The sequence below is a fragment of the Eriocheir sinensis genome, chromosome 10 (genome assembly GCF_024679095.1).
Source record: "Eriocheir sinensis breed Jianghai 21 chromosome 10, ASM2467909v1, whole genome shotgun sequence".
Lineage (NCBI taxonomy): Eukaryota > Metazoa > Arthropoda > Malacostraca > Decapoda > Varunidae > Eriocheir > Eriocheir sinensis.
In genome coordinates, this window is record NC_066518.1 from 621,358 (window position 1) to 646,241 (window position 24,884).

Consider the following 24,884-nt stretch of genomic DNA (forward strand, 5'->3'; position numbering starts at 1 on the left):
AAGATTCAAAAGCACTTTTCCACTTCTGATCTTCTATCTGATCGCCAGTATGGGTTCCGCAAGGGGCGTTCTACTGGCGATCTTCTTGCTCTCTTAACTGACTCTTGGTCATCCTCTCTTAGCCGTTTTGGTGAAACTTTCTTAGTTGCGCTAGACATATCGAAAGCTTTCGATAAAGTCTGGCACAGCTCTTTACTTTCTAAACTGCCCTCTTTCGGATTCTATCCTTCTCTCTGTTCCTTTATCTCCAGTTTCCTTTCCGGCCGTACTATTTCTGCTGTGCTAGACGGTCACTGTTTTTCCCTTAAACCTATCAACAGTGGTGTTCCACAGGGCTATGTCCTATCACCCACTGTCTTCCTGTTTTTCATCAATGATCTTCCCGTAACAAACTGTCCTATCCACTCATACGCTGACGACTCCACTCTGCATTATTCAACTTCTTTCAACAGAAGACCCTTTCAACAAGAATTAAAAGACTCCAGACTGGAGGCTGCAGAACGCTTAACCTCAGACATTGCTTTCATTTCCGATTGGGGTAAAAGGAACCTTTTGTCCTTCAATGCCTCAAAAACTCAATTTCTCCACCTCTCAACTCGACACAATCTTCCAAACACCTATCCCCTATTCTTCGACAACACTTAGCTGTTACCTTCTTCAACACTAAATATCCTCGGTCTATTCTTAACTCAAAATCTCAAATGGAAACTTCACATCTCTTCTCTTACTAAATCAGCTTCCTCGAGGTTGGGGTTTCTGTATCGTCTCCGCCAGTTCTTCTCCCCCGCACAGATGCTTTCCATATATAAGGGCCTTGTCAGCCCTCGTATGGAGTATGCATCTTAAGTGAGGGGTTCTCCACTCTCACAGCTCTCCTGGACAGAGCGGAGTCTAAGGTTCTTTGTCTCATCAGCTCTCCTCCTCCTACTGATAGTTTTCTACCTCATAAATTCTGCCGCCATGTTGCCTCTCTTTCTATCTTCTATCGATATTTTCACGCTGAGTGCTCTTCTGAACATGCTAACTGCATGCCTCCCCCCCTTCCGCGGCCCCGCTGCACTCGGCTTTCCACTCTAGCTCATCTCTATACTGTCCAAACCCCTTATGCAAGAGTTAACCAACATCTTCACTTTTTCATCCCTTATACTGGTAAACTCTGCAGCAGCTTTCCTTCGACTACATTTCCTCCTACCTATGACTTGATCTCTTTCAGGAAGAGTGTATCATGACACTTCTCCACCAGAAATTGACCTCTCTTTTGGCCACTCTTCACTTTTGTCAGTTGTGGGAGCGGTGAGTAGCGGGCTTTTTTTTCTACACTCTTTGTTGCCTTTGAGCCGTCTCCTTTGTTGTAATATATATATATATATATATATATATATATATATATATATATATATATATATATATATATATATATATATATATATATATATATATATATATATATTATTTACGTGTTCGCCTATAGCGCCGGTAGGCTTTCTTCAGGGACCCGGTGGTCGGGGGAGAGCGGGTCGATGTTTAGCAGATGTTAAGAAGAGACAACAGTTTACCGTTAGTCTGTGGTGGTGAATAACTGCACATCAGACGGAGTGAACATGTAGTGTTTGCCGCCTCCTCTATTTAGTTGGTTGTCTTCTTCTCCTTCTTCTTCCTCTTTTCTATTTCTTTTTCTTCTTCTTCTACTTCTTCTTCCTGCTTTTCCTTTCCTTCACCTTCGACGGCTTTGTTTTATTTAACACTACAGTTATCATCGCACCCCCATCATTATCTATCTTCATCATCATAATCACTTTCTAGCAGTGAGCTGAGAAGTACTTCGTATCAATTTTTTGTTGAGTGTGAACCGAATCGCAATTAGGCCGAGCTCTCCGCCTTTTTCGTGTGTGATGAAAGAAAAATCACGACGGCTTAACTTTCGTGTCTGTCTGAAGGAGATAACGGCGGAGGAAGGGGGGAAAAGGGACGACTATTGAAGGGAGGTAAAGGGCGATAGGGGAGGGCGGATGAAAATAGAAAATTACGCTAAGGTAACTGAATCCATATTGTAATTGAATGCTCTTATTACGGGAAGAGATGAGCCTGAGGAAATGAAGGAAGAGGAAGATGAAAAGGAAGAGGTGGGGAGAAGGAGAATAGGGAGCGGGGGGGAGTTGAACATGGACACATGGAAGAGTAGGCAACAGAATGCCTTATGTTTAGTGATGAAGGTGCCTGCTTTGTGATTTAATCTATTCGTTAGTTACTTCAGCGACCCACCTAACCACACGTAGGCACTGCTGTGTCTACGTACGGGAACGTTAGTTCACTCTTATTGCAAATGAATGACTGTAAATACGAGTTGATCGTTCCTGTACTAGCTCTTTCTACAGGAAGGCAATTCCAATGATGGATGGCTTGGTTCGGGGAAAAAACAGTCTGACAGATTGTTCTGCATCGCCACGCTTGAATCGGCAGACCACTAATTTAGTTATTGGATTGATTTGGAGCTCAAAAACTTGAAGTGGTCGACAGTTCTGAACGTTCATTTGCAGTCATCTCTTTTCCACCTTAAAGAGGTTGAGTCACCTGAGTCGTTCTTCATGTGGCTATGCCCCTCTCGATTGTATAATTTTCCTGGCAAATGACAGACTTCCCTGACTACTAAGCTGAAACATCGGACTCCTCTAATCCTTTTCGTCTCCTTAGTGCACATCTTCACGTCTGTCAAGCGCATCAGCGATATAGTCAATTCCAGTTCCTGGGCAGCAGTGTCTCGCCTCAAGCAGGGTACTCGCTCTCAAAACTCAACCACCTGCTGGCGAACCATGGAGTCCCAGCCACGAAAGCGCTTTGTAGTTTTGAGAGAGAAATATTTATAAAAGATATAAATAGATAGACAGATAGATAGATAGGTAGACATATATAAATAGATAAACAACATTTATTCATTTCTTACAAGTGTTAGTTAGCATGTCACAAATTGTTTCTCCCTCACAAAAAGAAACAGCAGTCTTTGAGGGCACCAACAGGCCAGTCGCAGGGCTGGACGAAAAAACACAGCTGAACAAAACGAAGTAAAAATACCAACTTTTAACATTGTCACTCTTTGATCTCAGGATTTTACTTTAAGGTCGTGTAGCGTCACCCTTCTGCTATTTTGTCTTTTTTTTCGTCTAAACTGTCTCTGCTTTATCAGTTGAATTTTGTATTTTAAGCTCTACATGACACTACTATTCAATGCAATTCAACTGGGTTCTCTCTCTCTCTCTCTCTCTCTCTCTCTCTCTCTCTCTCTCTCTCTCTCTCTCTCTCTCTCTCTCTCTCTCTCTCTCTCTCTCTCTCTCTCTCTCTCTCTCTCTCTCTCTCTCTCTCTCTCTCTCTCTCTCTCTCTCTCAATGTTTTCTTCTTGCTCTCCTCCTCGAAAAAATTCTTCCTTCCACTCTTCCCTTTCCTGTCCATTTTGTACCCCCTATTCTTCTCTATTCTATTCCTTCCTCCATTCACCAGACACTGTTTTTCTAAGTTCTGTCCATTTCCCCGTCCCTCCTTTTTTCGGTTACCCTCCTTTCATCACTTCCTCTCCTATTCGCCGCTCCCCTCTCCTCCTCCTTTTCCCATCTCCTCTTTGTAAACAACTTTGGTGACCGACTCGGCTTTTTCAGCGACACACGGACCGAGTTGGCGTCGCTTCGAACTTTCCTGACACCGAGTTTCCGTGAGTGAGAAACGAAACTGAGCCTTCTCTACCCTGCTCTGCCTCGTCTCCCTGCCTCCTCCTCCTCCTCCATCTCACACTCCTCTTCTCTCTCGTTTTCGTCCTCTTTCTCTTCCACACGCTACTTTTCCTTATCCTCCTCCTACTCCTGCACCTCCTGCATCTGTACCCTCTTGCTTCTGCTCCTTCACCTCTTACCCTCCTTGTCCTCTTTATTCCCTTTCTTCTCCTTTATCATTATCTTCACTTTTCACTATCACCTTCATACTCCTTCCCCAGTTTTCTCTCTTTCCTCACAAGCCCTTTCCCCGCCGTGCCTTCGTCCGTGTAGCACCACTCAGCTGTGTCACCTCGTCTCTTGGGTTCACGGTTAAAACAGAACTGCTTTATGAAACGCTCCGGAGAACTTTTCATTTCCTTCTGTCTAGTGGAAGTTTGGCGACATTCGTTATACATGATTTAAAGGTTATGGGCGAAGGTAACTGGTGAGAGGCAGGGAGCTTCGTCACATGCCCTGGTTTTCTGTGTCTTCGGTCTATTAAGAACATAAGAACATAAGAACGTAAGGAGTCTGCAAGAGGCCGGCTGGCCTATACAAGGCAGCTCCTGTAATCCTAACCCCACCTTCACATCACACACTTCACCATCACTCGTGCTCTCATCTGAGTCAGTTGAGTAGACTGTACACTTAAAAGTAGTTATGAATTACATGTTTTGTTTCGTGTAGTGTCCCAATTTGCGTTAGAATATGTAAAAAGTTACACATGAAGGAGCGCACATCCGACCACGAGCTTGTGTTGCAGACTTGGCGACTAATTTTAACAAATCGAGACTTACCAGCACATTACTTCATATTCTCTTAACCATGTGGGTAGTCTTAGGTCACTCAGTGATGACTAAATATTGTCATCCTTTAGCGACGGGCGGCACTTGAACGGGGCGTAGTCATATCTCCAACAATACTGCAGAAGTTGAAGTACTGTCACACTTCCTACACATAGTCCGTCATATCCTACACATTAGCTACTTTCCATAGGCTGGGCACATACCCAGAATTTACCGACATCTTAAATATATCGGTTAGTGGGTCACTGAGGACCTCCTTGCATTCTTTCAGAACCCATGGGAATATTTAATCTGGACCAGGAGATTTGTTTTCCTTTAACCTACCACACTCATCCTGGACAACCTGTCTTGTGATGATCACATCCCTCAACTTGTCGTTATCTTCGCCCTCATATACCTGAACTCTCCGGAATGGTTGTTCGATTTTCCTGTGTGAAAACTGAGAGGAAGTAGTCGTTCAACATTTGACTCATATAAACATAAGAGGGAAAGGAAGAAGAAGAAAGAAATGGTCAAGATGGAGTGAAAGAGGGTGAAGAGAAGGAGGAGGAGGAGGAGGAGGAGGAGGAGGAAAGAGAAGAAGGAGGAGGAGTGTGACGAGGAGAAGGAGGACGAGGGGGAGGAGAAGGAGAAGGATAAGGAATAGGAGGAAGCTCTGCGGGAAAAGGATGGAGTGAGGACCCGAACTTGGAAGCGAAGGGAAAAAGTTGAATTGGCGCGTCCTAGAGATAGCCAAATCCTAGGTCTTGAAGGGCTCTTGAGTAACTCACACGGAGGCGTCACGGAATGGAGGACGCAGCGTCAGGGAACCACGAAAAACGGAGAACTGGAGTAAAAAAAAACTGTGAAGGAGAGGCCTGAGAGAGAGAGAGAGAGAGAGAGAGAGAGAGAGAGAGAGAGAGAGAGAGAGAGAGAGAGAGAGAGAGAGAGAGAGAGAGAGAGAGAGAGAGAGAGAGAGAGAGAGAGAGAGAGAGTCTCAGTGTGAGTGTATAACAATACAAAGGACTGCCTCGGTTAGACAATCTCTAAGTGGGGGAGACCCTCAAGAGAGCCTATCGTCGCCATAGGCAGCAATTAAAAAAATGACAGAAAATTATTAACTTATAACGGCGAGCGGGACTTGAACCCACGTCATCTAGGACATCTCCTAGCCGTGTTAATTAATTAAAGGTCAATCGATCCAACACTCACACGCGCGTACGCCGAAGTGTAGTGAATTGTTACCTTGAGAGCAAAGTCGAGAAGAGGGGGACTGTTTTCAACAACGTCCTCATTAGACTGTATATCGTGTTGTATATAAAACAGTGTTTTGTTGATAAAATTGTCTTAGCTGACCTATTTATTTATCATTATGTTTGTCGACGAAAGCTCACCCTCTCTTGACGAGGTCAAATTGGCTGTGGCAAAGTTGAGGTGTGGAAAGGCACCTGGTACTTGTAACATCAGTGCGGAGCTGTTCAAAGCTGGAGGCGAGGCCATGATTCGCGGGTTGCATGCTGTCTCGACTGGCGTATGGCAATCTGGTATCATTCTTTTTGACTGGAAGAGGAGGTTGGTGGTCCCTGTTTGGAGAGGGAAAGGGGACCGACAGGACTGCAGCAACTACCGTGGTATTACACTGCTCAGTGTGCCAGGCATGGTGCTTGGCCACCTATTGCTGATGCGAATTTGCAGCCAGCTGCTGAATCTGCAGAGACTTGACTAGTCTGGGTTCACGCCTGGAAAGTCAACAACTGACCGTATTCTAGCGCTTCGCGTACTGGTGGAGCGTCGACGTGAATTGAGTTTCAACAGGGGATGCTTGCAGCCTATATGTCAATCTCAAGAAGGTGTTTGACTCAGTGCATCGCGGATCTTCAAATCCCTTGTGCTACCTGTCTTACTTTATGGCTGCGAGACATGGACACTGAATGGGGACTTGGAGAGGCGGGTTAATGCATTTGGTAATAAATATCTATGCAGAATCATAGGATATCACTGAAATGACTGTCTCAAACCGGCGACAACTCCGTAAGACTGATTCAACATTTGTCAACTACATAGTCCGTCAACGCCAAATCCGGCTATACGGGCACGTGGCACGTTACCCTGAAGCTGATCCTGCTTATCAGATTGTCTATGTAAGAGACAATCCCGAGTGGAGGAGGCCAAGGGGAGGCCCACGGAGTTCGTGGCTTGAGCAAGTCTATAGATCCTGCAAGGAGATTCTCAGGATGGGAAGGGGGCCTACAGGGAGATTCACCAGGAGGGACCCCCGGCTTGGCGTCGTAGGGTGGGCGAGGCGATGGGCCTCCCGGTGTATGCCCCTATTGATTGATTGATTGCTAATAATTCATTTATCACTAATTCTGTGAGAGCCACTTGGGGGAGAGAGGACAGGGCTGATGTCCTGTGCTGCAAGTTGCACGTATTACTATCTACCCCTTCAAAGGTAATCTCCTTGTAAGCTTCATCATTTGTGTATGCCCTTAATCATTTTGGTATTAATGCAAGTATTTATAGGAGCGTCAATTTTGCTGAATACTTATTAAATATGATCCTCCTAACGATTCCCGTTAATGAGATGGCAATATTATCATTCAACTAAATTAACTTTCGAGAGAGGCGACGCATTCCAATATACTGAAATATAATGCAGATTACGTCCCAGATGTAAAATTATTCTCTCAAAATGATTTTCTAAATATCTGCCTGAAAACGTAAAGAGGAAAGGAGATTCTGGCAATATACGCGATAATTATGGAATAATTGTGCTTCCGGAGTGCCTTCACCATCACCACCCTCTGTTGACACACACACATTCACATGAAAATAAATAGGTAGACACGCGCACCTTACCCTGACAAACACAAATAAATGTGTGTGCGCACACACACACACACACACACACACACACACACACACACACACACACACACACACACACACACACACACACACACACACACACACACACACACACACACACACACATATATATATATATATATATATATATAAATATATATATATATATATATATATATATATATATATATATATATATATATATATATAACCAAACAGCAACATTGCACACCGCAGAAGCAACACACAAGCAAGAGCCATGCTGCACAGATGTGACCTTGAAATACAATAACAAATGTGGCAACAGTCCACTGCATAAAGTAGAAAGAGAAGCATAACTGAAAATAATGAAGAGGAATCCACATATAAAAAGAAAAAATCAAATATGGTTGGTGAGAACGCGGTAACCTTATCAGAATCCGAAGAGGTGACGGGAACATGTGAAAATAAGCGAGACTACGTCGAAAACCCCGTAAAGAAAGAAAAAAAAACGCCTTTCTCTTTTCCTCTTTACCTCTGTATATTTTCGTCCTCCCTCGCCTCCTCCATCCTTTCCCACCAGCGCTCCTCCCTTCTTCCCTTCCGTCCTTACCCTACCCACGCCTCCCTTCTCCGGCCGTCAGCTCAAGTGTAATTTCCATCACTTGGGAAATAACACTCTCCTACAATTATATTCAAATTACATGCGTGCAATTTTCTCGGCTGGATTTCCTCCGGGGCGGCGAGAGAATTTACGAGACTGGGCTGTCTGTCTGTCTATCCTCTCTCTCTCTCTCTCTCTCTCTCTCTCTCTCTCTCTCTCTCTCTCTCTCTCTCTCTCTCTCTCTCTCTCTCTCTCTCTCTCTCTCTCTCTCTCTCTCTCTCTCTCTCTCTCGATTGATCACTTCTCTTACAATATAGTGTCCACAATACATTCTCTCTCTCTCTCTCTCTCTCTCTCTCTCTCTCTCTCTCTCTCTCTCTCTCTCTTTTTCCTCCTCCTCCTCCTCCAATATAAATGAGCCTTCGCGGGAATCCTCGGAAGAAAGGACTCCCCGCGGTGCCTTCCATGAGAGCGCCAGTACACTCTTCACTTGGTGGCGTCCCCGCGGAGATGGTTTTTGTGATTTACGTCTTACAAAACTGGTGGCCGGAGCGACTGTATATCGGTGACTTGTGGTCTATTAGCATGAAGACTGCAGAACGCACGCGGCTGAGGGAATGAAGACACTTTAAGAGACTTTCCAACATGCTTTCGTACCTGCACAATATTAGCTTGTAGAGGAAGGTGTTCTGGGGTGGCTTGAGAGAATTGTAGACGGGCAGAAAATGAAAATCCTTGGCCTTACACTATATAGAAGTACGGCTACAGAAACGAACGTTTCGGTAAAGGGTATATGCTTCCTAGTCCAATCGACGCTTAAATCTAATGGCTAAAATTGTCTGTGGTAAGTTTAGGAGCGTCGCTAACTCTTACCTCCAGCCAGGACGGTGCAGCTGAGCCGGACAGCTGTCCACCCACCGTCATTTGCATCCCGTGATATAGAGCGCCATTGTGCCGCTGCTGCCGCCACAAGACCAGCCGCCACCGCCACTAACGCCTCTCAGGTGAGATACTTAAAGTGGAATTATAAACCAGTCCACATAAATACACCGACAAGCTCATCAACCACAAACGTTAACAGATTATTCTCACTGCAATTGCGACACCAGTGACTCTCCACCACCACCATCATCATTATCACAAAAAAATATTAATTTATTTGAGTATGCAACGTTATCACAGTACTATAGCCACAGCTGTGACAGCCGTGGCTCTCACCACCATCACAGTTTTCTAAGGCATGAGATAGCATAACAGTACAAACACTTAATATCCTCACAGATAATTGTTGTCTTTTATAACAGTTAACGGCTTTTCCTCGAGTCATGGTGCAAAGAAACTTTTTTTTTTTATGCAGGTTATGCTGTCAAACTGTTCTGTCATTATCTCAGTCTTTGTCTGTTTATGCCTAAGTATCTGTCTGTCTGCCAATCTGTATGCCTGTCCCTATAGGTCTCTGCTTGCGTCAGTATGCGATTCTCTCTCTCTCTCTCTCTCTCTCTCTCTCTCTCTCTCTCTCTCTCTCTCTCTCTCTCTCTCTCTCTCTCTCTCTCTCTCTCTCTCTCTCTCTCTCTCTCTCTCTCTCTCTCTCTCTCTCTCTCGCTCAAGCCCTGCATTAATCTCCGTCCCAACGGTTTATATACCTCAAACGGCATTTCGATATTTTCCCTTAACGCTTCCCCACATCAAGATGATATCCCGTCGGTAACAAGGCAATGAACGAGAACTTTGCATTGCGTGTTAACCAGTTTATTGAGGATGGTATTATGCTGACGAGAAGTTGAAGCAAATTAAAGTAAAAAAAAAAATACCGTACGGAATTCAGGTTTGTTGCAGGTTATTGGAACATCCAGTGATGGTATGTAATTACGAAAAGCCGATGTGTTCCGGTGTGTGTGTGTGTGTGTGTGTGTGTGTGTGTGAGAGAGAGACAGAGAGAGAGTGTGTGTGTGTGTGTGTGTGTGTGTGTGTGTGTGTATCAGAGAGAGAGAGAGAGAGAGAGAGAGAGAGAGAGAGAGAGAGAGAGAGAGAGAGTGTGTGTGTGTGTGTGTGTGTGTGTGTGTGTGTGTGTGTGTGTGTGTGTGTGTGTGTGTGTGTGTGTGTGTGTGTGTGTGTGTGTGTGTGTGCAAGCCATACGAATATTCCGTCAACACACACACACACACACACACACACACACACACACACACACACACACACACACACACAGCCACTATGAAAAGCAGTTAATCTAAAGCATAAACAATGTTTCTCACTATTACAAACTATATATTCTATGTTGTTAATTTATGAAAAGCCTGAACACTAAAACTGATGGAAGCATAAACGTTTTTAGAAAGTGGCCAAACTCCTACTCTTCCTTCTCCTCGTTCTTTTCTTTCTCGTCCTCGGCCTCCTCTTCCTCGTTCTCCTCCTCCTCCTCCTCCTCCACCGTTATATCATCCCTGGTGTGCGGTCGCTGTGACGCGAATTAATGCTTCAACAAGTTCATAATTTCTGACAATCCCTCGCGCCGCAGCAGCTACAACCCACCCCAACACGCCTCCCGTCCTCTCTCAGGGATGTATAAATTCTCTCTCTCTCTCTCTCTCTCTCTCTCTCTCTCTCTCTCTCTCTCTCTCTCTCTCTCTCTCTCTCTCTCTCTCTCTCTCTCTCTCTCTCTCTCTCTCTCTCTCTCCCATCTTTCAAAATATGTTGTTCCTGTACTGCTACATTATTTCAAAAAGATATGATAAGAAAACGCTTTAAAATAAAGGCCAAAATAAAATAAAATAAATTATTTCCACACTTCCGCATGCCATGTTTTCTGACGGCGCTCTGCATTCCAAGGAGTCTCTCTCTTGTTTCCATTTCCGTAGTGTTTGAACCCCCACCAAAAGACCACTCCCTCATCGCATCCTTATTGTGCTTCCACACCTCTTTTGATTCAATAATCGGTCTCACTAGGAATGGGTGGTGTTTATGTATTGTCTTGAAGTCTGCATTTTACTATATGTATAAAATGGATATAAAACACTATCATACTGCGTTGTCAGCGAGACACGATGTTTTGTTCCATGAAGCAAGGTGGTGGAAATACGTTTCAAGCTCGCTTATGTGGTATAAACAAACAGCCGTGATCTGAGCCAGGAGCATGAACTCCGCGGCCGTGCGCATCCACATGTAATGGTATTATTTTCAAGGCACTGGGTCTGGGTCTGTGAACATCTTTGTTAAATGGAAATATCTAAAAACGACATTTATTAAAACTTACCTCGACAACATGGTGATTAGCTTCAAGATGCATCCAATTCCAAAGACGCAGCTGCAAATATTAAAAAAAAGCAATAAATTACTATATATCGTTGGTAGATAGATAAGTATATAAACAATCAATTATACTAACAAGTTAACAAATAAATAATCATAATAATTATATCCGAAGGATATACACATATATCTATATATCTGCATTTACAACTATCCATAGTTCTAGACATGGATCAAATCGCTTATCTAATGCTATCTCTTTCTAGCTTTATCAGTCAAACTACATCCATCTCTGTCTCTCTCATATATTGGTTAAAAGACAGTTTCTTGATATATATATATATATATATATATATATATATATATATATATATATATATATATATATATATATATATATATATATATATATATATATATATATATATATATATATATATATATATATATATATATATATATATATATATATATATATATATATATATATATATATATATATATATATATATATATATATATATATATATATATATATATATATCACAGCTCGGTGCATTGCTAGTGCAAGAGACCTCCTCAGGGCTGTAAGCTTTGCTTCCTTCTTCCTGATGTAAAACTGCACTTCCTTCAGAGCAACATTCACGAGACAGAAAACTTTCCGTAATCCAACACGATGAAAACAGAGCTTCCGCCGCAGCTCCCTCCCCTTCCTTCCCGGCACCGGCAGCACTCATCCCGACGTGACCCTGTGTGTGTGTGTGTGGGTGGGTGCGGGTGGGTGCGTGCGGGGGTGCGGGTGGGTGCGTGCGGGGGGGGGTGTTAGAACATTACAATCTAGAATTAGCTTGCTTTCGTCCAAATCAACAATGCTGCGAGACAACATACTAAAATGCTGTCATTGATGGAATATTACATTATTTGTTGAAAGAGAGAGAGAGAGAGAGAGAGAGAGAGAGAGAGAGAGAGAGAGAGAGAGAGAGAGAGAGAGAGAGAGAGAGAGAGAGAGAGAGAGAGAGAGAGAGAGAGAGAGAGAGAGAGAGAGAGAGAGAGAGAGAGAGAGAGAGAGAGAGAGAGAGAGAAACTTAAATACGTTTCCGCCATTACGGGGCCAGAAGAAAGCATGGCCACGATAAAATATACGCATCCCCAGAAAGAAGAGCAAGACATAAATGATGATCACCTCTTCGGAGCATATTCTGTTGTTGTTGAGTATTAAGATTCCATATACTTGTCTTTAACGACCTATATTTTTCCTTTCCAAGAATAGTCCGGGTAATCGTTTCCGGGGAGAGGGTGGCTTAGTGGTCAGTGGTGCCCTGGTGGACCCGGATTCAATTCCCGCCCGCCAATACAAGCTGACAGTTTAAAGTCATCGCTGAGTGGCCGAAGACTACCCATAAAAAAATAAAAAAACATGCTGCCCTGATGACCACCTGCAACCCGGACTCAAGCGGAACTTTCTAAGTGATGATTAAGTGGAGGTCTGGGGGGAAGCACGAGCCAAAAAAAAAAAAAAAAAAAAAAAATAGCGCTACTATAAAATGTTTGCCTGCGCCACTAATGGGCTCGGGCCGATCATCAGGATCCATTATGTGGTCAACCCACGGTCTGGTCAAAATTCGTCCCATTCCGCACATCCTCCCGATGCCCCTCCCCGAGGTCCAAGTGACGTAGCACAGGGTATAAAAAAAATCTGACCGAGAAGACAACCTCATCTGTCAAACCACGATACTTGACGTGACACACACTTGCCCTCCGCTCTCCGCCCTTCTACTCTCCCTCGCTCCCGCCAAATTCTCTCTCTCCTCTTAAACAATTACTTTTCTCCGGTGTTAATATACTAAGTGATAGATGGGAGATGCCCTTTAACGTAGACAGTGCCAGGTCTTCAAAAGTTGGAAGAGGAAAGAAGTTCGTCGAATACATGCGCGCGCGGCGTTAAAAAAGTTCAGCGTCGTCAAAGACTTAACGTCGCCTCCGAGGAAAACTGATCGATGTTTTAAAAATACTTAATGGTTTCAATGTGAAGAGATCAACATTGTTTACTTGATCGATGACACTTTGCGCACGAGGAACAATGGCGTAAACTCAGATGTAGACAAGTAAATTCAGACTGCACCAAATTTTCTTCACCAACGTTGTAGTGCGAGAATGGAAATGGCTAAGCTTCCACCGGTCAGTGTAAGTATAACACGATTGACTCCAAAAAAAAATCGACCGTCACTTCCTTCAACTTAATATCAACTAGAGTAATGCAACGTTTTGGAGTCTTCTGATTAATGTAAAATGTAAAGGTTTTTAGGGACAGACCACAAGTCACTCTCTCTCTCTCTCTCTCTCTCTCTCTCTCTCTGTGTGTGTGTGTGTGTGTGTGTGTGTGTGTGTGTGTGTGTGTGTGTGTGTGTGTGTGTGTGTGTGTGTGTGTGTGTGTGTGTGTGTGCGTGTGCGCGCGAGCGTGTGTGTGTATGTGCATGAGACAGACTTGGGTGCAAGTACATATACGCGTACTTATACTGGTACTTAAGTACCCACTATCATGTACTTATACCTGTACTAGGGATCAAAAGTTTCTTAGTACTTATACTTGTACTCGGACTCCAAGAATTCGAAAAATCCACGAGTGCTGTCGGGTACATTCGAGTACAACAAAAAAATGCAAACGTGAGACTGATGTTGTTTTTAACGACCTGCATGGGTGGAGGTCAGGTCAGGGTAAGGGATTAACAAAAGTGTGTCCTAAACTTGGCCTTGGGGAAGCCAGAGGTCTGGACCCTGGGGGTGAGGTGGCACTAAGGTCATGTGAGGTGACTCAGGGCAAAGCGAGGTTGGCAGTTTGCCACTTCTCAAAAGGAGGAAAACAGAAAAAAATCTTTGGTTAAATACGTAAAAAGTTTTTATGCTTGGATTCGTATACAGTATAAAAGTACTCCCTTTTGGACTCAAGTTCAGCAGTAAAACTGAGTAACTGTACTTGTTCAGTTACTCAGTTTTATATAAACTATTTCCGATTCCTTACCGTATGTAACACCCAGGTTATAATTTTGCACTAAGCTTGGCAGCAGTGTTGTATCTGAAAAATAAAGACCTTTAAGGGATTGAGAAAAATTAGTGGTGGTAACAAGAGTATTGCTAAGTGCAGTCCAATTGCAAGTTCCCGTGGAGTCACATTTCTTCTTATGTTCTGATGTTTTCTAAAGCAACTGGCGATGAAATAAAATACCTGCATTAACAATAAGCACCATCGACATTCAACTGTACATGGAATATGAATTTTAGGATTTAGCGAAACTTGGAATTACTTTTCATTATGAGAAAATTTTATGTACTCCATTAACTGCATGTCAGCCAATAATTTATGGACATTATTCGATGGAAATCTGTCTGTGCTGCAGGTAAACACTTATCAAGGTCACCCGGTTAATTAATGGTACTTGAGCTGAGGGTCACTTGTGGCCTGTCCGCCCTACCTGTCTGGCTCCATTAGCTGAGCAAACACGGGGAGGCAGGCTGGGGCCAATGGGGTGAGAGAGGTCGGGTGGTGGAGGAAGTGTTGCCAGCCTGGGCGTGACAATGTAGGTTCCTTGTTCCCTCTAGTCTGATGGTGACCGTGACGCTACGAGTTATAAGATACAGGCAGCTCGCAGAGTACCTCTTACGACACTTAGTATAATGTGTTCAAAGGGAAGAAACGATAAACAACAGTGGAATGGAACAGAACATTAAAACAGTTTCCACATTTGATTTTCTCTGTATCGTTGTCTTAGGTTCGCTAGTCTGGCGCGTGCCGCAGTTACGTACCTTGGGAGAAGGGCTTGAAGGTGACTGCTTCAGGAAACAGAAATTTTCAAAAAGTTAAAAAAAATTCCTTGCGTTTAAAAGGAGGTGAAGGATCAGAGTCAAGCAGGCAGGCCGGACTCACAGCTCTAACTGAATTCACAAACCACAACAGTGTCAGCTCGCCATTAATGCTCACACATCCACGGTCTATCTCGTGAGTACACCTATCCCCGTGCTGCTTTCTTTCTGTTATATTCCAAAGTCAGCTCATTTGCCAGTTTGTTTTGCTGGCTGGCGGACTGCTTGTGATTATGAATATGCTTCCATCGGTTTGTATAGCCAATGTCTATATTTCTGTCTACCAACCTATCTGTCAGTCTATGTCTGTTTATTTCAGTCTATTTGCGTGTTGTCTTCTCTGTTTGTCTGTTTATTTTATTGACAGTTTTTGCCTGTTTACCTGTTTCACATTTACTAGTATTTCTCTCTCTCTCTCTCTCTCTCTCTCTCTCTCTCTCTCTCTCTCTCTCTCTTCTCTTCTCTTCTAGCACTCATCAGTTTTCATCTAGCACTCATAAGTTCTCTTCTAGCACTCATCAGTTGAAGATCTAAATAAAGGAAGGTCGACCTATGCGCTGCTTATGTGACGTCACTTGGACCGGAGGGAGGAGCCACCTCTCTCTCTCTCTCTCTCTCTCTCTCTCTCTCTCTCTCTCTCTCTCTCTCTCCCTCCACAGGATATAGAAAAGCTGAGCGAGTAGGCAATCACATCAGTCACATCATGATAGTTGCCCTGACACTTGACCTCTGCTCTCCGCTCGCTGCCGTCTCTCGCCCGCTCCCGCTAAATTTTCTCTCTCTCTCTCTCTCTTTATTTGTTTCGGTTTTGGGTATTTTGCTTAAATAGTATACTCAGGTAAGGCCAATCGAGGATATTTTTTAAATATATAAATCGCGCATTTTCTGAGTGGTAGCATTTTCTGTTTAACCTTCATACAGCACAGCCTTTGTCTCCTGCAGGGCCGTCACCGCGAGAGGCAAGGAGACACAAGACGGGAATATGGGCCTGTCGCCGCAAATGTTTAAAAAATGTGAAGATTCTACCGAGAACTGTGCTACGAAGGAGACTCTGATGGGCGGAAAGAGGGAGGACGTGGAGGCAAGTGACACAAAGGAGACGCTGGACGGTGGCCTCGGTAACATCAAGTACCTTCGGCCAGTATTAAGCAGCTTACGGGGCAGCGGGATCATTACTTGGCTTGAGCAAGATATTTTCAAACCCACTCACTCCTCACGCTGCCATCTGCTGTTGTTGGCAGGAGCGATTCGGTTTTTCCATGTTCTCGTCGTCCTCATGTCCACCGTGTATGTATTCTTGCAAAACGCTCCTCATGATGTTGGAGAGATGACGATGGTCGCCTCCCAAGTGGGTACCAACATTGTATCTGTTTCCATGCTCCTGGTGCTCCTTTTTAGAAATTCAGTGCTGGCTCGCCTATGCTACAGGTTGACAACCCTCGACTCCTTCTTCCATGCCTGGCAGCGCGAAAAACCAGTACCAGAAGCCATCAAGATCCGCCGCCCTGCTTTGCTATCCAAGGATCCCACAGTAGTTCTAATGCTGCTTCTTTTCTTGCTCGGGATTAGTGTCCATTTTTCAGCATTGTTAAAATTGCCGTTTCCCAAGCTAATGATTGCGCTCCCTATATTCTGCGTTATGGCCATGGCCACAGGGACCATATTTCTTGTGTTGTTGCTGTACAGAGTCGTCATTAAGCTGCTGGCCTTCGAGATGCGGCGCTTCATGACGGCCGCACTGACGGAGGGGACGGCCTTGTCCCTCGCCAGCAACAGAAACAGCGGCATCTATAACTGTCTCGGGGTTGCAAGAGGCAGCTCATTGTCTCTTTCGACAGATGAATCACCGGACATCACACACGCTGGCGCGCAAAATGAGGAGCAAGGTCAGCCCTTACCAGCGGAGGTGGACATCCTGGGCGAGGCTTTCCTTCACGTGAGTACCAGGAGTGGAGCGGGACGAAGGAGGTGACACATGAATGATGATAGCGATGATGATTACAATAATGATCATAGTAGTAGTAGTAGTAGTAGTAGTAGTAGTAGTAGTAGTAGTAGTAGTAGTAGTAGTCTAATAAAACATTACAGTAACAGTAATAATAATAATAATAATAATAATAATAATAATAATAATAATAATAATAATAATAATAATAATAATAATAATAATAATAATAATAATAATAATAATAATAATAATAATAATAATAATAATAATAATAATAATAATAATAATAATAATAATAATAATAATAATAATAATAATAATAATAATAATAATAATAATAATAATAATAATAATAATAATAATAATAATAATAATAATAATAATAAAATTATTAATAATAAGTAATATAATACTTATTCTCGTTCCTATTCTTATTATTTTTCTTCATTTTATTAAGAAAATTAAAAATAAAACACTATTACTGTAAGGTTGAGGTACTAACGTTGGGGGTCTTTAAATAATTTGATAATCTGAAGCCAAGTGTTTGAACAGAGTACTGAAAATATTCAATTAGGAGAACCTTAATGTTGTCAAGATCCAGTGTTTCAACCTCTGTTGTCCCCAGGTGGGGCAGATCAAGGACGACTTGTTGGCTTACCTGGGCGTGCCGCTGTGCCTTACCATGGTCACCTTTTCCACCTTCGTCATCTGCTTCATCTACGAGAGCCTCACAAGAGAGTTTTCGCTGGGCTCCCTGTGCTTCACAGCCTTGGGGGTCGTCTCGCCCATGCTGACGGTCTTTGCAATTTGTCGCTCCCCCGAGACGCTCAGGGCTCAGGTAAGGCTTCAGGTGATAATCCTTGAGTAATCTAAAGCTAGACTCATGAGATTCTGGCTCTGTGTCGATATTCAGCACAAACATTCAGAGACAGTGATCCTTATCTCTGAACCGGAATTCTTAGAGTATGATGCTATTTCCCTCTGGGCGCATTCATCTAAGTATTATTTTCTTTCTTTTGCAGACCGAGCAAAGTGATTTGATTCTTCGCACTGCCCAGCTCCGAGTGCCCTGCTTACCGCTGCAGATGCAGGTGGATGAATTATGTATCAACCCTTGCCCGTCGGTAGTATTAAAAGACGGTAAAAAAATACCGATAAATGACAACCCATGGGATACGGGTCATGACAAAAGTGCTTCGTTCCCCTCACATAGATTTGTTTTCCTTACACATGGGGAATCTGATTAAGTATATCAAGGATACTCAGAAAAAAAAATAAGGAATTAAAGTTCCCCTACTCATGGGAGCTCCTGAAAACCAGTCACTCCCCATTTATCCTCCTCGTCTATATGCTTTTTTACGATGCATTCAAAACGTTCACTCCTTCCCGCACGAACTGAAAGATTCCGCTTGAAATTTTACTCGGAAGAATGGTTTCTATATAAGAAACTTCAAAATTTCGGGGATTCCCAATGTCTAGAAAAATGACACGCGCGATCACACACACACACACACACACACACACACACACACACACACACACACACACACACACACACACACTCTCTCTCTCTCTCACACACACACACACACACACACACACACACACACCTGACGAAAATTCAAAAAATAAAATTTAAAATTCATCCACCGAAAACGTTTCCCCAGGTGGCACCTCGGCGCGCGGCTCCACACCTTGGTCATAATTTTTCGTTAACATCGTGGACTGAACGTATCTTCATCAAAATGTAAACCAAGGAAACTTACGACATTAGCGGACTCTGTTTCACGGAAAAGTTGGAACAGTAACTCAACTCTGACCGATTATCTAACCCCATGACAACAGAGGTCGACATTAATCATTATTACTCGAAAATTCTGCTAGAACCGAGTTGAAATTACTTTCTCGCAAAGAACATCACATTCTTGTGGGAAAACTTGGCTTTGTATTCACTAATGCACACAGTTTCTTGCTGACTAAGGACGTGGTTGAGTATATCTTTCTCTTGTACGGCAGAAAATACTCTAACGCCTGTTCGGGAAATAATTCAAAGGTTGTTATCGGCTCTACATCATACAAGGAGGGGCGAGGAGAGGATCAAACGTGTCTAGCGAGTTAAGCAGATGTTTTAGGTTCGTCATGTTGGTCACCAGTCCCTCAAGTGTGCCATATAAAACAACTTTGTCACGTCTGTAAAGTAATAAGGTCTTTGATTTTATGTGATCGGCCTTTAATAGTAAGGCTGGTGTGCCTGACGCTGTGCATGAACAAGCGCCAGTACTTGCGAACGTGACCTAAGACGCTGTACCACCCGCAGATCGGCGTCGTGCGGGAGGCCCTCAACAGGATCCCAGACTTCAGGGTCGGTGGACAGTTCTCTCTTGGGAATAAGGTTGTTCTCTCGGTAAGCATCCATGATTTACTTTATTATTCTTAAAGTCTTCCACCTGCCTACCCCTGGCACCTCCCAACCCGCGTACCAGCCATGCCTCCAGTGTCTGTACCTGAAGGGTCGATGGACTGTTCTTCCTCTAGAGTAAGGTTGTTGTTTCGGTAATTATTTATACCTACTCTTCTTCCCTATTTTCAGTGGCCTTTGTCTACCTATCATCAGCATCTTCCATCTCAGTGTCCCAGTCACACCTGTGTTCATCAGCTGATTTTGGGGCAAGATAAATTTAAACATCAAAGTTATCTCAAAGGCAGAAAAAATGTCCCATAAAATATATGCAAACCTATATCATTAACAAGATTTGAGCTTGTACTTTTGTAAAATGTAGTCACTCAGCTCTCTACGTGATGCTTTGGCAGCAGATGAACCCCAATAAATATTTTTTTACAGCAAATGACTCTGCTAGCGGAGATTGTACTGTAACGTGTCACGGTACAGCCTTCCGTATAAAAATCTATATTGCTGTAAGGAGACCTGTCCTGTGAACTAATATAATGGTGGCATTCCTTATGGAACTTTCTTTTCGTTATCCACGATTACACAAGGGTCATCCAACGTCAGCGAATCATTCTGGTAAGGAACATGATACGCTGTCCTTGAAGGTTCCCAGTAACCGTGAATGACAAACAACGCTCTGAAAGGAATGACTGTGGGCAAGATCTAGAGACCCTAAGCCTAGCTAAGAAGGAACACTCACGGTAGATCAACAACCGATACTACCAATGTCTTACTCCTAAGTAGTGAACCGTTTACAACATCCGTACAGCCATTTTCAGTCATAACATTTTGTCACCATAGAAGCAAGCTCTCCGACTCTGTCAGGCAGGTAATCATAGTGAAATAAATAACATAGAATGAATGTTATCGGTTCACAGAGGTATTCAAGGAATTTCATGAATGCTAGATGTTGAGAAATGCTTGAAAATTAGTGATAAGCTTCAAATAAAAACGAAAGCTTCCGTCTTGCTGTTGCACGCACGTTCCTGCCTCGCTCGCTGACCATCGACCTGTCCGCCGCCGGCCGTCCTGACTTCCCCAACGCTATTAAAAAAAAAAAAAAAAGTCATTTATTCATCACAACACAAGCTCGACGCCGCTGCCTACGTGAGAAAAAATCGCTCTTGTCGGAAGACCTGAGTGGAGATGAGACGCCGTGCAAACTCATATTAATTAGTTTACTTACCATGCAAACATGAACAATGTCACTCAGTGAACGATTAACGCTTTGGCATGAATATTACCACCTGGTGTCCCGTGTCACTAGATTTGTGTTAGAGTTGTCGACGCTCTCACCTCTGTCCGTTCTCTTTTTACAGCTCGGGGGGTTCATCCTGACACACGTGTTCCTGCTCCTTCAGGTAGGCGCCATCAGGACCGCTGGTCACAAGAGCCATGACACCAACTACACTCTGGATACCATCTTCTCCTATTACTACAGCGCGATTGAGGAGCCTGAGTGAGCGAATCGTTATACATTAAAGAAACTATTGTGTAGCTATATACCTTATTGTAGTGAGATATATGAGCGACCTTTTCTGAATTAGATCTGCACGCAACGATTTATGTCACGCAAAGTCCTCTGTTGTTTGTTTACAGACACAGCACTGCCAGTGTAATTATCAAGAAAAGAGTTTTCATTTTAATCACAAAACAGCGTGTCAAATAACTGTTTCACTATAAGAAATAAATGTATCAAATCGCACTTTCTCAATACGCAACAATTACTTTCGTAGAATAACCTCTGGAGAATCTGACGTTTTGTACTGACGAAATATATTTTTTGCTCGAGTCATGCAAAATAAATATTTACGCCAACTCAAATTCTGAAATTCATAAAGTTCAGCCATGTTTATCTATGTTAATAACATGTCTATAAGCAGGTACTGCGATTTTGGTATATGTCGGCTCGATCCTTCACAAGAACTAACAAACTTAAACATGTAAATTTTCATTGTAACAACACGTAAATCAGAATAGAAAAACAAACGGCAATTACCTAAGTGTCTTAATATAAAACGCCCATTTAATTTTAATTCTGATATGACAGGTTTTTTGTTAGGTGTTTATTTCTCACATTAAGCTCACTCACATTTACCTTCCTCCTGTACACGTTGTCAGACACCCAAAAATGGACAACTTATGCTTAAATAATATTTTTGGGGCAACGGCACTATGAGATCCTCACCCGAAGTGCAGGCAGGCTGAAGTGGTGACGGCTCTTCTGACTCCTTTGTCTAAATGTAATATCATAGTTATGGGGTGACAGACATGCTGATGGTCCTTGGTAAAGGTAAAGACAGTAAGTGGTGGGACTGGGAAGCATGGGGTTCAATGAGTGGCTTTTAATCCTGTAATTATAAAAAAAAAAAAAACACACGCACAGCGAAGTCTTTATGGGGGGCACATTTGACTATATAAATATACTGAATTATCTTTTGAGAAGGTTTTAACATAATATGGATTCCAAAAAAAAAAAAAAAAATCTTTAAGCCCCCTTCGATCTAACTGATTATGCACGCCATATATGATCACAAGAATTTAAGGTAAGTGTAAATATGTCATACATACCTTTGATTCATTGTTGCAAGTGCGTGTTTGCGTGTGTGTGTGTGTGTGTGTGTGTGTGTATGTGTGTGTGTTGCAATGCATACTGTGGGTGGACGGAGACGCGGGCGAGGGTGTGTGGCAGGGGGGCGGGGAGACATTGGCTGATTGGTTACATGAAAACAATTTCTCTGGAAGCTTCAAAGTTTGCCTGGGAACAGAATGCAAAGTCCAAAATCAACAACATTTATTTTTTCCCTTCACACACACACACACACACACACACACACACACACACACACACAATCAAACAAACGAACGCAGAAAAAGAGAGCAGGCAACATCCCTCTTCCCTGCTGGCAAAAAGGGAGAAAACCAATAAGCACGGATCTGACAACGGCTAAAAAAAAAAAAGAAAAAAAAAGTGCCTAAAACAAAATACGAAGAGCACACCCAATACAAAAACAACAAGAGAAAACGCCAAACTATCTGAACGCAATGTTTTACCTTTAAACGCGTCCGCTCGTTAGAAACTCCTTCGACCTTAATTTGTGTAAGTCCTTGATTACATGGACCCGAGAGGAAGGACGGAAGAAGGAAGGGCTGAGGTGACTCAAGAGTTGGGTGCCAGATGGGACGTTGGGTTCGAGCGAGGCGTTGTGTCAGGACGGGGACTTGGGTTCAGGGCAGGAAGGGGAAGCGGAGGGGTGGGGATGCTGGGGGATGGTGCACATGCATAAAATCTAGGTCAGGACGGGGTGTTAGGAGGCAGGAGGTGGGTAGGGGTGGCAGGTCCAAGAATAGGTACTGATGAAGTTTAAGCCTTGGATGTTGAGGACGTGGGTAAGGTGGCTGCTTTGTGTTTCCCTCTCTGCCTCTCGACTCGGATCGGGGCCATTGGTGGGTCGTGAGAGGTGGCAAAGGTCAAGTAGTGAGAGTGGCGAGAGTAACTTGGTGAAAGGCGAGAGACAATAACGGGGTGAGGGAGGTGGAAGTGAAGAGGGAGAAGGGGAAAAGTTAGGAGGTGAAAGATTGGAAAGTTAGGGATGAAAGGAGGAGAAAGTGAGTACGTGAGAGATGACATAAGTTATGGGTGAAAGATGGAGGAGTAATAATGTGAAATGGAGGGAAGTAAGGTGGTAACATTGTGGTGGAAAAGGGGCGAGAGAAGGGAAAATGGGGAATTCGAAATGGTGTGATTCAGAAGAGAATTCTTAAGTTAAGGCTTTTGGACAAAGTGGTAAGGAATGGAAGGAAAGATGAAACGCATGTGTTTAGGGAAATAGTCAGGTCACAAACAGAAGCGGTGAGGAGGAAGAGGAGGAGAAGGAGGAGGAGGAGGAGGAGGAAGAGGAGGACGAGGAAAAGGACGAGGAGGACGACGAGGAGTATAGAGGAAAAAAAAAACGGAAAGTAATTTGGAAGTCACTAAGACGGCTAGAAGAAAAACAGAGTGACAAGGTTCTGATTATTTTAACCGTTTCTCAGACATCTTGAAGACAGCCATTCGAAACCCATGAACAAACATAGAAAAACACTAAAATGAAACCAGATTACCAGAAGTGAATTAACAAAAAAGGACAATTGTTGATAAAAATAAAGGAAAAGAGACGGATATTTCTTTTCCCTCCAGTGTTGCGAGCAGGATCCATTTTTTCCCGACAAATTATTAATATACATAGTGAAAATGGGTTCTGGATTAAATTTGTCATCAATTATATCAACGTGTGTACTAAGGCGAAAGTAGAACAATATATGAATTGCAAACAAACCCAATAAACAATTAAACCAACACGTGGATAGACTGACAGCTAAAACCATCCCACCTCCACCGCCAAAATATTGAAAGAATAATAAATTTCAAACGTTCAACAATTAACCGCGGCAGAAAAAAAACGCTCATAAAATGGAAAAACAAAACGAACACTACCAACATAAAAAAAAAATAAGGGTGAGATACTTCCAATGACCATGATACGTAGAGGGACACACACACACACACACACACACACACACACGCGCGCGAATTGTGAACTCAGAAAAAAACAAAAACAAAACTTAATTACCATATCGTAGCTTGAAAATAGTGTAAAATCTAGATAAGCGTAGCAATGCAGTGAACAAGACAGCTTTACGATTGACAGCAGTGGTGGACGCAACAGCAGCACCACCACCGCCACCACCGGCAATGGAGGTTGCAGTAATAGTTGCGGTAGCAGCAATATTAGCAGCAAGAACAACAAGAGTATAGCAAAATTAAGTATAGCAAAACCACCACTGAAGACCACCTATCAACCCGGACTCTAAATTATCTCTCAAAGAGGATCAAAGATGAGCTCTGAGGGATAGCATGAGCCAGGCAAGTTGGCGCCACTATAAACACTTGTCTGCGCCATAACGGGCTGGGGCCGACCACCAGGCCCCACCAAGAAAGTCTACCGGCGCCATACGCCAAAACGTAAAAAAAAAAAACAACCCACCAAAAACAAATATGAAAAAAGCCGTTTCTAAGTTAAAAGGAGATAACTGTTAGAGATAAAAAATCTCTGTGTAGTCTGAATGGACAGAGAGAGAGAGAGAGAGAGAGAGAGAGAGAGAGAGAGAGAGAGAGAGAGAGAGAGAGAGAGAGAGAGAGAGAGAGAGAGAGAGAGAGAGAGAGAGAGAGAGAGAGAGAGAGAGAGAGAAAGCAGAGAGAGAGAGAAAGCAGAGAGAGAGAGAAAGCAGAGAGACAGAGAGAAACATGGATGCAGAACTTAATATATTGACTTAAAGATCGTATATCACTAAGGTCGCACAGCACCCATTTGAAGCTAACTATTTTTGACAAAGGAACAAACGCCTAGATTCACTTTCCATT

General features: G+C 43.1%; 2 protein-coding genes across 2 annotated transcripts in view; one reads left to right on the forward strand and one right to left on the reverse strand.

The window, feature by feature from the left end:
• Positions 1-15,143, reverse strand: part of LOC126996403 (juvenile hormone esterase-like) — a 28,650-nt gene extending 13,507 nt beyond the window's left edge. The window contains exons 1-2 of the mRNA XM_050856789.1: positions 15,027-15,143; positions 11,230-11,280 (exon numbers count right to left, since the gene is read on the reverse strand). Of these exons, the coding sequence (XP_050712746.1) occupies positions 11,230-11,240 (11 nt within the window). The 5' untranslated portion in view covers positions 11,241-11,280; positions 15,027-15,143. The remainder of the gene's footprint in view (positions 1-11,229; positions 11,281-15,026) is intronic.
• LOC126996334 (uncharacterized) lies at positions 15,091-18,747 on the forward strand. Its single transcript, XM_050856703.1, has 5 exons — positions 15,091-15,219; positions 16,026-17,019; positions 17,657-17,869; positions 18,054-18,151; positions 18,699-18,747. Exons 1-5 carry the CDS (start codon positions 15,194-15,196, stop codon positions 18,745-18,747), a joined length of 1,380 nt encoding a protein of 459 aa, XP_050712660.1. The 5' UTR covers positions 15,091-15,193.
• Positions 18,748-24,884: the final 6,137 nt, after the last annotated feature.

What these genes read in the sequence shown, in the direction of transcription:
- LOC126996334 (XM_050856703.1), top strand. Translation starts at nt 15,194, where the DNA reads ATGCTCACACATCCACGGTCTATCTC. An exon ending in TGGGCGAGGCTTTCCTTCAC is followed by an intron (nt 17,020 to 17,656) that starts GTGAGTACCAGG and finishes TGTTGTCCCCAG; the next exon opens with GTGGGGCAGATCAAGGACGA. An exon ending in TTATGTATCAACCCTTGCCC is followed by an intron (nt 18,152 to 18,698) that starts GTCGGTAGTATT and finishes ACGTTTCCCCAG; the next exon opens with GTGGCACCTCGGCGCGCGGC.